The 13,477-nt window shown below is 42.7% G+C and overlaps 2 protein-coding genes across 4 annotated transcripts in view; both read left to right on the top strand.

Annotated features, from left to right (window-relative positions):
• Positions 1-320: 320 nt before the first annotated feature.
• Positions 321-6,394, top strand: park7 (parkinson protein 7). The gene is made up of 6 exons (XM_049023612.1): positions 321-480; positions 972-1,073; positions 1,552-1,611; positions 2,568-2,637; positions 5,115-5,201; positions 6,027-6,394. The coding sequence occupies exons 1-6, from the start codon at positions 391-393 to the stop codon at positions 6,185-6,187; spliced, it is 570 nt and encodes a 189-aa protein (XP_048879569.1). The 5' UTR covers positions 321-390; the 3' UTR covers positions 6,188-6,394.
• A 2,206-nt stretch (positions 6,395-8,600) lies between these two features.
• Positions 8,601-13,477, top strand: part of kcnab2a (potassium voltage-gated channel subfamily A regulatory beta subunit 2a) — a 68,176-nt gene continuing 63,299 nt past the window's right edge. For 2 of the 3 annotated variants that reach the window (XM_049023972.1, XM_049023968.1), the window contains exon 1: positions 8,601-8,723. The gene's annotated coding sequence lies outside the window, so the exon portion shown is untranslated. The remainder of the gene's footprint in view (positions 8,724-13,477) is intronic. The other variant, XM_049023969.1, reaches the window with a different exon arrangement.

The raw sequence follows: 13,477 nt of genomic DNA, 5'->3' as shown, positions 1-13,477 counted from the left end.
TATAATACTGTTGAACAATATTTAGGTGACAGCCATAACTTTTAGGTTTTGTGAGCCTTGAATGTATTTTTAAGCTCCTGCTGACCTCTAGTGGACGAGATGGATGCAACAATGAAGGCAAACTCTACGTCAGTGCGACATTTTCAAATTCAGTGCGATCTGTAAAATGTAGTGAAAGAGAACAGCATTAAATGAAAACGATATGGACCCATAATCCAAATTTTGAATCTGTAATAATACTTAATTATATAAGATCTAGAAAGGCGTTTGCTGAGGCCCTGGTTCGGTTTATTCCAAGTCGGTTGCCGTAGTGATGGCATGGCGTGACGGTCTATAATACGTCAACTTTGACATTTGCAGCTTTTGGGGAGTTTGTCCGATCGCACCACCATGGCAGGCAAACGAGCACTTGTCATATTGTCAAAAGGCGCAGAAGAAATGGAAACGGTTATCCCGGTGGACGTAATGCGCAGAGCTGGGGTTTGTGCAACGACTGACCTATACCAGTTATATAGATAGAGTGGCCATTGCTTTCCGTTATACCTGTTGTACTGAATTTTAACTACGTCGATACGCCGATGTGGGGTTAACAACGTGGTGAATTTCGCGTTAATGCACGGGTGAAATAATTCCCAAACATTCCAAATCGGGCCGTGAGTAAATGAAAAGGTATGCAAAGCTACGCTTACAAAAAAAATGCCCTGTAACCCGAGGTACACGAAGTTTGTAGAAAACAAAGACTACTTTGCTTACATCTACCGCTGTTTGCTGTACTGGTGTGCATTTGATAAATAAACTTGATTTTTATTTGATTACTGCCGTGTAGGCTGAGCATGACCACGGTGTTTCTACGAGAGTGATATGACTGGTTTTTAAAAAGCAGTTTTTGGATTTAAGTGTCAAGTTATTCTTATGCTTTGCTATTGTTTATTATTATAGTTTTTCTTATTAAACGAAGATGTTAATTGTAGATTGCCGTCACCCTGGCGGGTCTTGCGGGAAAAAACCCTGTGCAGTGCAGCCGAGACGTCGTCCTCTGCCCCGATTCCAGCCTGGAGGACGCGGTCAAGCAGGTCGGAGTTAACCCCTGTAACACCTCGCTCGGTGGTCAGCTGCCACCTTAATTACAGCTATGGAAAAATTAAGAGACCACAGCAACATTTTTTTCTTTCACTCATTTCTCAATTTCTTGGTGTGCATCTTTGAATAATATATATTTTTTGCAAACTGCAGTGTCTCCTGCTTCACCTTGTTCTTGTGTACTGCTGTCTTAGAAATTTTGAACCTGGAAGCAACCTGCTGCTCAGCATATCCTTCTGCCTGAATAACCAGGATTAAACCAGGATTTAACAGTGCAGATTTAAAAATATTGTGTGGTCTCTTAATGTTTTCCAGAGCTGTGTATGCTTTAGTTGAATGTGCAGTTTCTTTACCATTCAATGCAGTCTATAATATAATATCACATAATTATGCCATTCTACTATGCTATAGGTCATTCAGATCCCCCCAGCTGATTCTGATTAACGGTTTTTGTGTGTTTTCAATAAAAAGGGACCTTATGATGTTGTTCTCTTACCTGGGGGAGCCCTGGGAGCCCAGAATCTCTCTGAGGTAAGACTGGACTCTTTGGGCCATCAGATAAAAAAAAAAAAAGCATAATTAATAGTTACTCTGGATTTTATTGCCGCTCCAGGGGATAGTAATTGCATATTGTGGTGAGTTTGTAGGTCATGTTGTTAAATACCTTCAGCCTTTTATTTGACAGAACATTGGCAATATTAACTTAGCAGGAACACAAAAAGGGAAGCCAATCATTTACACAGCATGGGCACCTAGGGTGAGACACTAATGAAAACACACACTCTCCACGGGAGAACAGTACACAGTCCCACAGCTTACCATTAACAATGTAATACAGGAATACACACAATAAATCACAACGTTAACGCATAGCAGTGCGACAGTGCAAGGCATGACGGTATTCCGAAGAATTCGTCTCAACTGCAGCATCAGGATATAATAAATAGTGGTCATTGTGGTGAAGGTCTGCCAAACGACAAACCAAATGACGTAGAGATAAGGGCTATTCAATCCACGGCCCTCAAGGTCCGAGCCCTGCTGATTTTCCAGCCTTCCTTTACCTGTGAGCCAGGTGTGAAGCCTCTGGCCAATCAGAATGATTATTAAACTAAATAACTATTAAATACTAACTACCTGGGAGAACTGAAAACAAGGCCTGGATTTGGAATTGAGGTCCAGCTTTGAAGAGCCCCGACCTAGATTACGCTGGTTTTCCAAATATGAATATTTTTCAGTGACCTGCTTATTCAGACAAGCACCCTTCTGTAAGGATACTTCATTTAGGCTTGTTGCTGTGTGAGAAGGCGCTGCCTGCTTTTCCCTGAAAGATACGAGGTTCAGGATGAGGAAGAACGAATGGATGAGTTGTATGGAGTGACTGACTAACGGCATGGAGGCCGTGCTGGGGGGCTGAAGAGCAGAATGGTGGCTGCGCGGGTCCTGCGGTGACGAATTTGTTGCTGCCTTCATCACTGTCTGTTGTGTAGTCGGCTGCTGTGAAGGAGGTGCTGAAGGAGCAGGAGGCCAGGAAGGGGCTGATTGCTGCCATCTGTGCAGGTACTGCTCCCTCTGCATGCACCCACGCACACGCATGCACCCACGCACACGCATGCACCCACGCACACGCATGCACATACACGCACACACAAACTCATTTGCATATCTTTGTGGGGACTGTCCATAACGCATAACCCAATAATAAAAACCTTAACCCCTACCCAACCCTAACGAAATGCAGCACGATTAAACATAAGCGACCAAGTAAAATACAATATTTTTGGCATTTTTAGTGTTTTATTGGAGTCACAGATTTTTATGAAATTGACCTCCCCATAACCAAAAAAAAATGTCCCTACAAGTTCTTAATGACAGGTTTTTTTTTTCGCATTGTGGGGGACATTTGGTTCCCACAATGATAATATGCATGTACACACACACACACACACAAAAGATGAAAATTATATAGAAAATTTGCAATGTGGTTTTGTTTAAAAATGCAATTGAATTTATTTAAAGCAAACACGAACTTTCTAGTCCACTGTAGACTGTCATTCTGTAACTGTGATTGAACAACCCTGCTTTGGCCGATAAATGCTGTACAGTTTTGTTGAAGTAAAACCTTCAATGATCTTTGTCCCTTTCATACCTGAGCTGAGCCATTTGCACCCTCTTGTAGATAAACTGGTTTTTGCTGTGTTTTGTATTGCTTTCTGTAAGACCTATTAGTCCAGTTTGATTTGCAGCCCTCATTCGTAAAAGGATACAGAGTCCCTGCACATGGAATAGCTGAAAACTCGAGGCCCCTTTTAACATTAGTACACCTGCAGCATGCAGCCCCCTAGTGGTCAAGAGCTGTATTTCACTCTTGCAGCAAGACGTACCATTAAAATTCTTAAAGCCTTTGACTTTTGGATTAAAATTAGCAGTTACATATGAGTGTAGCATATGGAATCTGCTGCGATCTTCAGTGAAACACTAGGCAGTATGTAGTTATTGTGTCGGCTACACAGTTACCACTCCGCATTGAGGGCGTGACTCCCACGTGATCAGTTTGCTACTTTTATTTGTTCTAGTTGTTTCATTGTTTCAGAAATTCATCTTAGCCTTGAGGCACAAATTTTCCTAATTTCATTGTATCTGGTTAGACAGCTTGAGAAAAAATGAATTAAGTATAAGTATATAAAGTATTTTTTGCTTGTTTATAAATTGCACTCGGCCTGCTTGCCGGTATCGATTCTGCAGTGGTTGTCCTTGGTTGTGACTTTGGTCACCGGATAAAACTACAGATTGTATATCGGCATCTAAGAATAACTTTGCTCTTATGGGAAAGTGGGTTGTGTGTGACTGCATCACTGTCCGAAACGTCTCCCCCAGTTTTGGCTCTGCTGAAACTGCACTAGCATTTCCGCAGTGTGGAGCCGCATCTGAACGGGGCAGCGCTGAGGAGACAAGAAAATTGTCCCGAATCAGCCCAGAGAGGCCAGGTGCATCTGCGTTCCCTGGTCGTCTGAGGCGCTTAGCAGGTGTTGGCTGGGAGGGGAGGGGGGGGGGGGGGGGGGGGGGTAGGAGGAGCCTTGGCAGCTGCATTGCTGGCAGCGATTAGGGCATCTTGTGTGTGGAACAGGCACTGCTAGGACACCAGTGAGCGAAAAGAACGAGGCTGTCGAAGAAGGCCAATCGAATCAGAGCTCTGTGTCCCCGTTGCGCTGAATGGCTTTTCCAAGGCCAGGAAATGACACTGGAAGGACGGGGCTTCGTGTGACACGATGTTAAATAAAACGTATATATATATCCTGGAGCATAAGGTGCTGTTGCAGGCATTGGGGCATGTCTGTAATAATGGATATCGGCTGTTTCTTTTTAATTATTTTTTATTTTTATTTTTTTTTCTTTTTCTTTTGTTAGTGCAGCTGTAATTCACTGAGTGAAGGAGTCCAGTTCTCAGCAATCTGACGTTCAATCAAATGCATTCGTGACCATTCCTGGTTCTCACACGCCAACCCGGTACTATTATATGTTAAGGTCTCCTCATCGTCAGCGTCTGACGTTTCTTAGTTGTTCCCCACTTTGTCGACACTTTCTCTGTCTGACATATCAGTATTTTCGTCCCTGTTCACCCCCACATGGTCAGAGACTGTGGGTAGAGATCATGCTCTGTGAGCTGCACAGGTCGGGCGCCAGCAGTTCGATCGATGGTTGGGAGAATTTGCTTATTAATGGTCTCTGTCGGAGCAGCCTGAAAGGCCCAGCGAGTGCCGTTAATGCAGGCTGAGTGCTTTCCTTTCTGTTTATTTAAAGTTAAAAAATGATAAAAGCGTGCATGTTAACATGCGGCCTCGGAGCCTGACTGCGGATTCCTGCGGCTGTGGGCTCTGCTCCCAGTGGCCCCTGCTGTTTGACACGTTAACCTGTACTCTTGTCTCATTATTGTGGTGTGAGGTTCCAGTGGCAGATGTGCATTTGGGGGTGCATTTGTGCTGTTGTGGTGTGTGTGTGTGTGTGTATGTTCCTCTGTAAACGATCTCCTTCCCCAGGGCCCACGGCTCTCCTCGCCCACGGCATCGGTTTTGGGAGTACGGTCACCACCCATCCAGCGATGAAGGACAAAATGATGAATGGAGGTAAGCCGCCCCCCCCCCCCCCCCCCCCCCCCCATACACAACCTTGTTTGTGGACCTCGGCCCCGTTTCTGCTTATGACACTGGACTGGCTGCTTGTTCCCATCCTGCGGTTCCATGCGTGCGTGCAGTACAGAATCGCTGATGCGAGTCGTCACCGCTGCGCCCTTGAGGGGTCGGCCGTCTGACTTGCCGGTACGCCTCGCACCAGTCAGCAGCTGCAGCCGCCGCACAGGAAATGCAGCACGATGCAGCAGATCGTGGTGACTGGCCTGCTGTATGGAGATGTAATGTGCCGTAGTGTCCAGCAGAGGGTGCGTCGGATGCTTTTGGTGCATTGAGACGCCCTCTGAAAGACTGGGACATGCTGTAAGGAGAATTGAGAGGAACTGCATAGATCTTGCTCAAAAACCTCAAGCTGAAGTCAGATAACGTTAAGGTCTGTTTGTGTGATTGTTTGCTGGATCTTTTTTGGGCCCTAATAAAGTGTATAAGCTGACCTTGCACTAGTTCTGTTTAGTCAAGTCAACAGATGAAGGTTAAAGAAGATGGATCAATGCTCCCTTGTTCTCCAAGGAGTGGTTTTCTCTATTAGTTTTAGGCAAGAGCCGCTAGTCTGTTTTGGGAAAGGGAACCTTGGTCTTCAGCCCTGCAGGCTCTGTCGACAGGGAAGGTCGGGTGTTTTAAAAACGCCCTTTCTCCTATCGCCAGCTGAAAGGTGATGCCATACAATGTTTCAAGCTGCAGCATTGACTCTGCAGGTTGTTTGCAGAGCCACTGGCTCTGGTATTCCCGTACGTGACGACCCTCTTGTTCCGTGTTCTCCAGATCACTATACGTACTCGGAATCCCGTGTCCAGAAGGATGGCAACATCATCACCAGCCGTGGACCAGGAACCAGCTTCGAATTTGCCCTGGCCGTCGTTGAGGAGCTTCTAGGAGCCGAGGTGGCTGCCCAGGTTAAAGCTCCATTGGTCCTGAAAGACTGAGCTCTGCTCTGCACTGGGATCCCTGTCGCTTCCCCCAGTGCATCTGCATACAAAGGGCAGCGCCCGAAAATAGTCAGAGACTTGATATTAATTCGGATGTTAGCACTGAATGTGTTTTGTTGCAGAGCTTTTTCATCTTCCTGTCTTTCTCTTTGCACTTTGTTTCCTGTTATTTTGAAATGGTAATTAAATTTAAGCTGCCCAATATATGATCTGGTGTCTCATTTTCGTGAGATATCTATTGCACTGTACCCTATGTCCTTGATGGAAGAGGGCCAGGTTACTGGTGGAGATCTTGCAAAATGTGAGCGAATCTGAAACCTCTTAAAAGCTGTCTATGCTTTTCTGCTACAGAAGAATGGGAACCAATGTGAGAGTAACCAGTTTTTTTCGGTCATTGGAGAAATGCAATGCAATAACCAGACCTCCGTTAGTTTCAATGCGTCTTCGGAATTCAGATTGGCAGAGTTCTGATTGTATTGTATGAATAAGCCATGGGATTAGTGTCATAAAAAGGTGTGTTCTTGGTGAAGCATCATTACTGCTGCTAGTGACTTTATATCAACTCCTCTCCCGACACTTTTTAAATGATCTAAATAATTTTATTCATATTTTAATATATTTTTTTAAATTAAGGTTGAAAGAACAGTATTTTGTTGTGTGCTCTGACAGTAAATCAACAAATACACAATTGTATCATCAAATAACAGTTGTGTGTAAGTGAGTGTGAAGTCTCAGCTGTGTGTAAACAGGTCGTAAAAAGATGTTGGTGATTTAAAAATTTTTTTTTTTTGGAGAATCACGCATCTGCAATAATGGGCACAACCTTTGTACAATATTCCCATACTTGGATTATAATTTATTATGTTTTGAGGTTTTTCTTTTATCAGGGAATGGTTTCCTGCTGCTCGCACAGTGGACACAGTTGTACTGGTGTCTGCTATGTCCCCTGTGGGACCCATCATGGTGCTCTACATTGGGAAAGGTACCGCTAATCATCCGATAACTTGTAGCTGCAGACAATGCGGTTTGTTGGCCGTGGGCTAAATACATTAATGTAAAAAGGAACTGGGGCATCTTGGGGAAGCGTCCGCTTTCAGTGGCTGTGGTGTAGCAGAGTGTTTCCACCTTTCGCCTTCCAGCCAAGACGTGTTAAATGACAAGACAAATTGTCTTATTACTATGAGGCTTACTTGTCAACTTAATTCTAACTAGTAAAAATGCCTTTTTTTATTGTAATGGTAGAGATCTGAAATTACACATATCTAAATGTGAATTTCACATCTCTGCAATGTAATTATGGAGACCGGTAATTAAATTGTAACTAGTAAAAACTCAGTAATGGATGTGTGGACCAGTAATGTAATGGAAATGTAATTACAGATATCTACAATAGGAGTTATTACAAGTAAAAATTATAGAGCTCTACAAAATTATTTCATTCCCACTTGCAAATAGGGATCAGCTATGACATTAAATTCTCACCTTTAGTGGATCACTGTACCAGTAAGATCAATGGAGAAATAACAATAGATAGGTGTTTGTATTTTAATACTTGGTATGTAGTGTATATTATATGAATGACTATTTGCAGGGATGTAGAATGTTCAAGTAAATCAATACATAGTTTATTTATCAAAAACAGCTTGTGTGTTTTATGGTGTGACATAACCCTGGACTGCCGCATAGCTCAGTGGGTTGAATGTTCGATTCGGACTGTTACTTCTCTGGTTGTGGGTTCGAGGCTGGCAAGAGGCCCAGCTCATTTGTTATGTGGGTAGTAGTGGCCTAATGGTTAGGGCAGTGCACTTGTACTGGAAAGATTGCTGGTTTGAATCCCCCACAAGCAAAGTACCACTGAGGTACCACTTCCAAGTAGTCCTCCCAGAGTGCTGAATTGGCTACCCCCTGCTATGTCACATATGGGTAAACACAGAGGGCACATTTCATTGTGGTCTTCCAAGTAGTGCTCCCCGGGTGCTGAATTGGCTACCCCCTGCTGTGTCACGTATGGGTAAACACAGAGGGCACATTTCATTGTTGTATGTGGTGTGTTGACAACTAATTACTTTACATATTGAATATATGTTCCACTGTCTATATTCTGAAAAGCTCCCTACCGGGACTATGGTTCTGCAGCGACCGATTTTCACAATCACTTAAGTGTCCTTAAGAAAAAAGTTAACGTCAAAATGTAGACAACGACACCGCAGACTGCAGAAAACAGATGGCATTTTCGACCAATCGTAATACAGTGTCTCTAGGCCAGGCGCGAATTAAACTGCCCCCCGCCTGCGGGGAGCACCGGAGCGACTGTGATTTCGACTTACGGATTGGCGAACACGGGACGGTTTATGCCGCCGTAAACCTATCACATTACTCAATTTGTAAAATGGGCGGGTCTATGCGGCGGCGCGTGGTGGCTACGTCGAAGCGGTAAAAAACAAGAATAGAGCTGGCGCGTAGTGGTGCTGTAAATCCTGTGCTTGTTCCTTACCCTGCGAAGACGCATTTTTAGAAGAGTACTAACAAAAAGGTAAGTGGAACGCCGCAAATATTACTAGCTAAATGCACAGGGTATCGGACGATATTCCCAGAATCACGCCTTTCATAGCTCGCCTGTTGCATTTAGAGTAGGTGAGGGACTGGGGCGTTTGAGGACGAATTTCTGAGGGATACGTGATTATTGCAGCATTATTTACCAGAAACCCATTTCAGGCGGAATAGTAAAGGGCTCGGACAATAACAGACTGGTTATTTCGGTCGTCTGAGGGTTACGTCCCATAACGTCAGTGACTATGCCGGTTACCGGTTGTTTCCGAGGACTCCTTTCTAACTGACAGGGCGGACGTTCACACCACTCACAATGCACGGCAGGTGGGCGTCATTAATGGGTGGTATTAATGTTTAGAGGATGTGGTGTTCATGTATTGGGGTGCTGGCGTACTGCCTTTTTTTGATTTTCCACTTGCTTTGTCTGTAGAAATGACACGACGGACCGTCGCCTCAGACTGGAAATTGGGCGATTTTGCCGGTTAAGCCGCTGACCTATGTAACTTGTCATTGGGAAGAATGAGGGTGGACAATTAGGGTCACTCCCGCCAAGTGTCCCCCTGTTCCCCTTGCGTGTGTTTACCTTGTAGCCATGTTTTCAATGTAGTTATCTTTTAATGTAGTGTCCTCCTATATCCCTGCGCCAGGGTGTTTTCCCCATTGCATTACCAGCAATGCACAAAGTTTGCCAGAGATCCCCACAGAGTGCTTCCAACAATGGCAGAAGTAATATGAAAGTGGTATGCAAACTGTAAAGAATGAGGCGTGGGTGTGCATGAAGGCTTAATGCGTGTTATGTTTAATGCTATAGCCTGTCGAATTAATACAAATATATTGAAACCATGAGAGCAAAAGACTAAAAGCTACAGTCTGTCTGACAGGACTTATCATTTTTTTAGTTAACTGATGTCAAATTGTGACAAGATACTGAGAATATTCAACAGGTTGTCCTTGCTCTGGATCTGAGATGCTAGTTTATTAAACTGTTGTAATTTGTACTGTCTGACGTCAGGATATCCCCTAGGACCTGTCCCCATTCATTTTCTACCAGTGCTTTGCTGGGTTTATGAGGACAGCAGGGGCAAACTGTCTGCTTTTTATGGGTGCCTGAGCTGTCTGTGTCAGGATTGTGGTGGGTGTTTTTTTCTGGTTTGGCTTTTGAACTGCTTTATAGAGGCCATCTGTGTTGATTTTTGAAATTTAAGAATTTCAAGAGGTTTGTCTTCCATGATGTTTATCAGAGTCTTCCGCTGTGTGTGTGTGTGTATGTGTGTGTTTTGCAATGTAACAAGTCTCTCATTATTTAATGGATGTCAGTGTCTCCTTAGTATTTAAATATGAAACAATATGTCTCATTAAATGTAGAGGTTTCTTTTCCTGTGTCCCACATGTTACAGTGTAAATGCTATTACTGATGAGCAGACCTTAACAGTGCTTGGGCTGATGGCAAAGTTGGTGCATTTTATGTTGGCGGCAGTGGAGGATATTAAAAAATTAAGCTTCTGAATAGAAGGAAACAGAGCAGCATTGCAGTCATGGTCACGTAGAGGTGACACAGACCGTAAATGCACGTACTTGTGTGCTGCTTTCTTTTTTACCTTTTTTTTATCTTCCCTTCTCTTCTGCTGTTCACACAGCACTTTAGTGACAGGAAGTCACCATCAGCACCACAGTCGTGAGCCAAGTCTTAGATTGCATGCTCACACTGCTGCAGCTGGCAGTGTTTGTCCGCTGCAGATTCAGTTGAAATCTGCCGACTTTATTACTAACCTTACTGAAGAGACCGGAACCTTTAAAAACAAGACTGCAGCATTGAGCAGACTTCTACGATGCAGACCGTGCCAATTTTATAAATTAAAAAAAAAAAAAAATAAATAAAATAAGGCATTTGGTCTGGCTGGAACCCAAAGGAAATGCAATGGTTAGGGTGTTGCACATGGGATAAACACCCATGTGTTTGTGTTGAAAATTCTTGTAAGAGGCTGCTACCTTGCACTTAAGCTGACTCGACTATGGGGTCTTCTGTTCTGGTTGCCTGGTTGGATCAGTTGCTCACTTGTGGTTTTGGAGTCAGTTGAAGCAAATTACCAGTGAAACTCTAGTCTTTTCAGTTGCTTCTCACTAGCTGCATACATGGGTTTTGGGTTCCTCATGCTTTTTATAGCAGTGCAGTGGCCACACCATGTGCTTTTTTTCTTTTTTTTCTTTGTGATTCTGATAGATCCATATTTGAATGCTTTTTCAAATACTGTATGAACTTCAAACTGACCGAATAGCAACTGACTGTCAAATTACTCTAACCAATTTGCATTGATAGCATTTAGAAAAAATACAAATGCTACCATAATACAGTCCTGCCTTCCTTAGTATTCAGCTCATAAAATTTTTTTTTTGCTGTTATCTGTACACGCTGTTGCAGCTCTATGCATTACATTCGGAGGCTAATAGCGGCCCTTTGGGGAGCGATGTGATTTCTCAGTCACCAGCTGGAGGGTATGGCTGCAGCACTATTCAGTGGCACTGAGCAGGAGTGGGGTGACAATTAAGGAGTGACAGGTGTGTGGAGAACCACTGTGACATCCTTAGTAGCCTTGGGGGGAAACGTCTTGCAAGTCAGAAGCAAGAGGGACCTGTCAAGATTGGCCACAGGCATGTTGAGGTCACACATTTTTGGCCGTATTTGAATTTTATTGGAACCACTTTGTTTGCAGGTTATGTTGTACATCTGTTACTGATTTTTCTTTTTTATTCATTATTTTACTTGATTAAATGATTGTATTTTCCAGTGTGTTGCACTTGTCTAGTGAACGGTACTGGAATATGCTTGGGGGGCTGTTAATTTTTTTTCTGATGTGTCTGTTGTGATTGTTGGTTGTTTCTGTTGATTCTGTGTCCTGCAGAGTTTACGTCGTATGGCCTCGGACATGACCTTTCTCGCAGACAAGTGTAGAGGCGTTTGAGTTTTCCGTTAGCCATAAATAGAAGACATGACTGCAATGCCTAGCTTTGTGATCAGTCCTTGTGTGAGGTGATACTTCTCTACCAGATTTGGAAAGCTATATGTCTCCTGTAACCTAGTACGTGTATTGATTCTACTTATTATTTCTTATTTCTTTGTTTGCGAAACCAAACATTTAGAGAGATGTTATTTTTAAGCATATACTAGTTTCAGTTTTTGAATCTGTTAATCATAAATCACTGATGGCAGCAGAATATTTTAAGGAAATGAGGAAATTGCTCACCATAATGTGTATTGTGAAATTTCATTATGGTTGTTATCACTATTGATTAGGACAGGGTTTCTCAGCTTGTGGGCCACGAACAGGTCTCAGGTCAAGTTCACACTACACAGCTTTCTAACTCATCTGGTCGCTGTACTGTTCACACTGCGCAACTTGTCATCTTGCAGTTGGGAATCTTAAAGTCGTTGTGGTTTACACATTAATTAACTGATCAGTGACAAGGGATTACACATTACAAGGTCTTTCATGAGGAGCAATCAGTGATGAATCTGTCTGGTCTCCAAACCACGTTTAGCCACAAAAACACACGTGAGAAATTTCATGCAGAAATTACAATTCTGCAATTAGTGGCAACATGCCACAAGTTGTTAAAACAATAAACTTTATAATAAATCAAATAACAAAATATGATCTACATTTTCAAACGCACAGCAAATTAACCCTTGTATACATAGGAATCTCAGTAAATGCTATTACTACCTTGAGTCTGTAGTAACCTGGAATGTAAAAATAACCATTACTGAAACTGTAAACATTTTACTGAATACCTCTTCCCTGAACACTAAGAAAAGTCACTAAACAAATTCAGCTTTTTACACCTTATTAAACACCTCTTTGAGGTTTCCCCTCACCCTGTGTCTTGCACTCTCATTTGCCAGTCACAGAAGAACACTTTTCATACAACAAGATTTATAGGCAAAAGGTCCAGATATTTAAACGGCTAGATATCTCATGGGCGTTGTTCACAAATAGAGATCAAGTGCAGATTTGCCAGTATCGAGTGAACACCGATTTGCCTCTGATCTGGGGTTTTTGTCTGCAGTCTCCAAAAACTGTTGCCAATTAGAAAATTGGGGCTAAAATCGTGTAGTGTGAACTTATTGTAAGTGGCAGGAAAATGAAATAATGGCAGGGAAATGTGGTATGGTCCATAATGAGCCACCATTCAAACGCGATCCTGGTTGCCAGCTGGGAGAATTTCCCGAAAACTCTAAAAAATTAATGACTGGATAGAGCTGAGCAATATAAACGATATATATTGGCTTTCCATCACATAAAATTTAAACAACAAGAAAATGAGAAACTTTGATAAACCGTCAATAAAGAACAGTTATTGATAGCATATCACATCACAGAAATAGACACAATTCCAACCAGTCAAGAGAGATGTAATGAGACAAACAAAAAGAAAAAAAATCTGTTGTACTGATCATCCACTTATAGTGATCAATTTCACCCAGACAGACGTGATCACTATAAGTGGATTCCACTGTATTAGTATTGCCATTGTTTCCATTATTTCAGTGTTTTAGTATTAGTAGGGATCATTAAATTTTGTTTTAATAACATTCATGAGTAAATGACAGCAGAAGCAAATGTTGAAAAAGAATAAGCGTTTTATTCTATGAGGACTGTCTTCCGAAAAGAAGAATGTGATAAATTCCTGAAATTCAACATATTCCGACCAATATCAGACCTTGACCATGGCTAATAA

This window comes from Brienomyrus brachyistius, chromosome 8, assembly GCF_023856365.1.
Source record: "Brienomyrus brachyistius isolate T26 chromosome 8, BBRACH_0.4, whole genome shotgun sequence".
In the NCBI taxonomy this organism is placed as follows: domain Eukaryota; kingdom Metazoa; phylum Chordata; class Actinopteri; order Osteoglossiformes; family Mormyridae; genus Brienomyrus; species Brienomyrus brachyistius.
This window is presented reverse-complemented; position numbering and strand designations above follow the sequence as displayed.

What these genes read in the sequence shown, in the direction of transcription:
- park7 (XM_049023612.1), top strand. Translation starts at nt 391, where the DNA reads ATGGCAGGCAAACGAGCACTTGTCATATTGTCAAAAGGCGCAGAAGAA. An exon ending in TGGAGGACGCGGTCAAGCAG is followed by an intron (nt 1,074 to 1,551) that starts GTCGGAGTTAAC and finishes TTCAATAAAAAG; the next exon opens with GGACCTTATGATGTTGTTCT. An exon ending in GGACAAAATGATGAATGGAG is followed by an intron (nt 5,202 to 6,026) that starts GTAAGCCGCCCC and finishes CGTGTTCTCCAG; the next exon opens with ATCACTATACGTACTCGGAA.